This window comes from Balearica regulorum, chromosome 12 (genome assembly GCF_011004875.1).
Source record: "Balearica regulorum gibbericeps isolate bBalReg1 chromosome 12, bBalReg1.pri, whole genome shotgun sequence".
Lineage (NCBI taxonomy): Eukaryota > Metazoa > Chordata > Aves > Gruiformes > Gruidae > Balearica > Balearica regulorum.
The window spans coordinates 9146005-9148599 of record NC_046195.1 but is presented as its reverse complement, the minus strand read 5'-3'; the positions used below and the strand labels follow the sequence as shown (position 1 = coordinate 9148599).

Here is a 2595-nt window from a genome sequence, read left to right as displayed (position 1 = left end):
TGGCGAGCGTAGTCCGCGCCCCGCCGCGGCCCGTCGGCCCGCAGGCCTCGCGAACTACAGCGACCAGCGTGCACTGCGGCGGGCGGGTCGCCCCGCCTCCGCCGGGCCCCCGCTGCCATGGCAACGCCGCGCCGCTGAGCTCGGGGCCGAGCGGCCGCGGACGCCCCCGGACAGCGGCAGCGGGTAAGGCCGGAGCGGCGGGACCGCGGAGGGAGGCAGGAGGCGCGGGGGCGGCCTGAGAGGGGCGAGGCTGCGGGCCGCCCGGTGACTGTGGTTGTCCCCGGGGAGGGAGCTCGGAGGCACCTACAGCGCGGGGGAGTTTTTCAGATGTAATCGCAGGATAACCAGGGAAAGGGACACGCTCCGCTACATGGCAAATAACGCTTGTAACTAAGGGAAAGAAAACACAAACAATCTAGAAAGCCCCACCAAAGAACACCTCACCACCCCCCCAGGAAAAAAAAAAAAAAAAAAAGTGCAGTATATGAACTAGAAGTATTCGATCCTTCTAGTCTTGGGCAGGTGGAAAAACTCTGGTGACTGTGAATGAACTAATCTGGAAAGTCTCCCAACAGCACAGACTTGGACTCAGATGCCTGCAGCCGTGCTGCTTCAGGAGAAGCTGTCGGCCCCAGAGAGCTGCTCGCAGCTGGGGGTAAGGCTGCTCCTACACCCACGACCCACCTGGACCACATCCTGTCAACGAGCACAGCACAGAGTCAATCCCAAAGTCCAGAGAGTTAGGCCTCACCAGTGCTCTAACACTGGTGCAAAAAATAAACAGGAGACAACAACAGGCCTCATTAATAAACAAAGTAAGTAAGAAATTCTGACTTTTCTTTAGAAGAGTTTATCTAAGCTAACAACTTAAATGTTTTCTTCATCTCTTACGTGATTGAGAAACAAAGAAAAAAGATTTTATTGAACCTCTGAAGAACAGCACGTTTTGAATGGCTCACTCAGCAAAACTCAGGGAGGTACCTTATTCCGTGCAGTTTTACCACACACTCATCAACACAGCATTAGAGCACTTTCCATGAACGTACCAAGAAGTAACTGTCATGTTAATTTGCTTCCTACAAAGGGGGGGGGGGGGGAATGCATGAACATGAGCAAGGAAGTACAGTCATTTGGAGGTTTGTTTAGGACTCTATTTTAGCATACATATGTCTATATATTAGAAAAGTCAAAACAAACCATCCACAGAGCCTCACTATATTCTTACTCTCATTCATATTTTTATTAACCATACTAACTAATTCTGCCACACATTAAGACATTTTCTATGCTCAAGATTATCACTAATGCAGAAATTGATGCAAATTCCAGTTTTTACTATACTTCATAGTCAACATGAGTCCATTCATCACTGTCCACAGTTTACTAAATAAGGTCAAAAGTCAGCAGTGTCAAGTTCCTCACTCTCCACCATGCATGTACTTCAATACACATCTTGAGCAACATTTGCTCTGACCACAAACATTTAACAAATTTGAAATGCTTTGCCCTGTTATTTGAAAGACTGAATTAAAATCCATCTCCTTAGTAGGGAAAGAAGATGACTTCGGCCGAGAAACTGCCATCAAATCCGAACACTGAGCAAAACCAGTCTCCTCACCTGCCTCTCTGCGCAAATCCTGGCAATCCGGTGTTTTCCTGTATGCTGGACCCCAAAACACTCATGATCAATGGTTCTTTGACAAAGCCCCAGGTTTTACTGTTTAAAACAACGTCAAGTGAATACGGTGCTATACCACCTGTCTCACAGATGGTACCCTGCACTTATCATCCAGTGGATCAAACCTTTTCAAATCACTTACTCACTTGTGGGTCATTTCAAGATAGTTCTTTAAACACTACCATTGACAGAAGTAGGGTATATGACTACCCCAATTTACAGCATACTCTGTAAAAATGCATCTCCATCTTTTTCTCATAAACTTAGACTAGACACTTAGCTTTAAGAAATCAAATCTGACTTATTTCAGTCATTCTGGGAATAACTGTCAATATCTGATTTTGCTTTTGCTGGGTTGAATAAGATCTGTCAAAAAGGATGTGACCCATTTGATGATACACTTCTCTCAACCACATAAAAATAAAACTTTTGAAACTGGTATCATAAGTGTGGAAGTCTAATTTTATAGAGAGAGTTAAATGCAAGACATTTGCCTGAATATATATATATACACACACAATAACATTGGCCTGAAGGTTTATTTGTTTCAATTAAAGTGTTTTCTGGTTTTAAAACTTAAAGTCAGTCTCCACATTCCTACATCTCAGGACACTAATACCAACGTAATGCATATGACCTTGATACGGTGTACATCTCGTCAGTTCAGGTATTGAAGTCAGACATTTAACATCCATTTCCTCGCAATATAATCAGATGAAACAGGCAGATACTGTTCATGCCACCAAGTACATTTTCTTACCTAACCTTTAAAGAGGGCACTGTTTCTATGTCATAGCAGTAGAAAAAGGTGCCTGTCTACATCAAAAATAGCCTTGAGTAGCTGTAACAAATCACTACAATACAAATAGCCTATACAAATATATACAGATTGTTCTAATAGGCTCTGGAACCAAAAC

The 2595-nt window shown here is 44.3% G+C and overlaps 1 protein-coding gene across 2 annotated transcripts; it reads left to right on the top strand.

The window, feature by feature from the left end:
- The first annotated feature begins 742 nt into the window (after window positions 1–742).
- PIERCE2 (piercer of microtubule wall 2) lies at window positions 743–2159 on the top strand. Of its 2 annotated transcripts, none has more exons than XM_075764778.1 (2): window positions 743–815; window positions 1547–2159. In XM_075764778.1, exon 2 carries the CDS (start codon window positions 1559–1561, stop codon window positions 1910–1912), a length of 354 nt encoding a protein of 117 aa, XP_075620893.1. In that variant the 5' UTR covers window positions 743–815; window positions 1547–1558; the 3' UTR covers window positions 1913–2159. The 2 variants fall into 2 exon arrangements, with proteins under 2 accessions (XP_075620893.1, XP_075620894.1); XM_075764779.1 differs by having other exon boundaries at window positions 749–815; window positions 1550–2159.
- The last annotated feature ends 436 nt before the right edge of the window (window positions 2160–2595 follow it).

Coding starts and splice junctions, on each gene's coding strand:
- PIERCE2 (XM_075764778.1), top strand. CDS start 1,559: ATGACTTCGGCCGAGAAACTGCCATCAAATCCGAACACTGAGCAAAAC.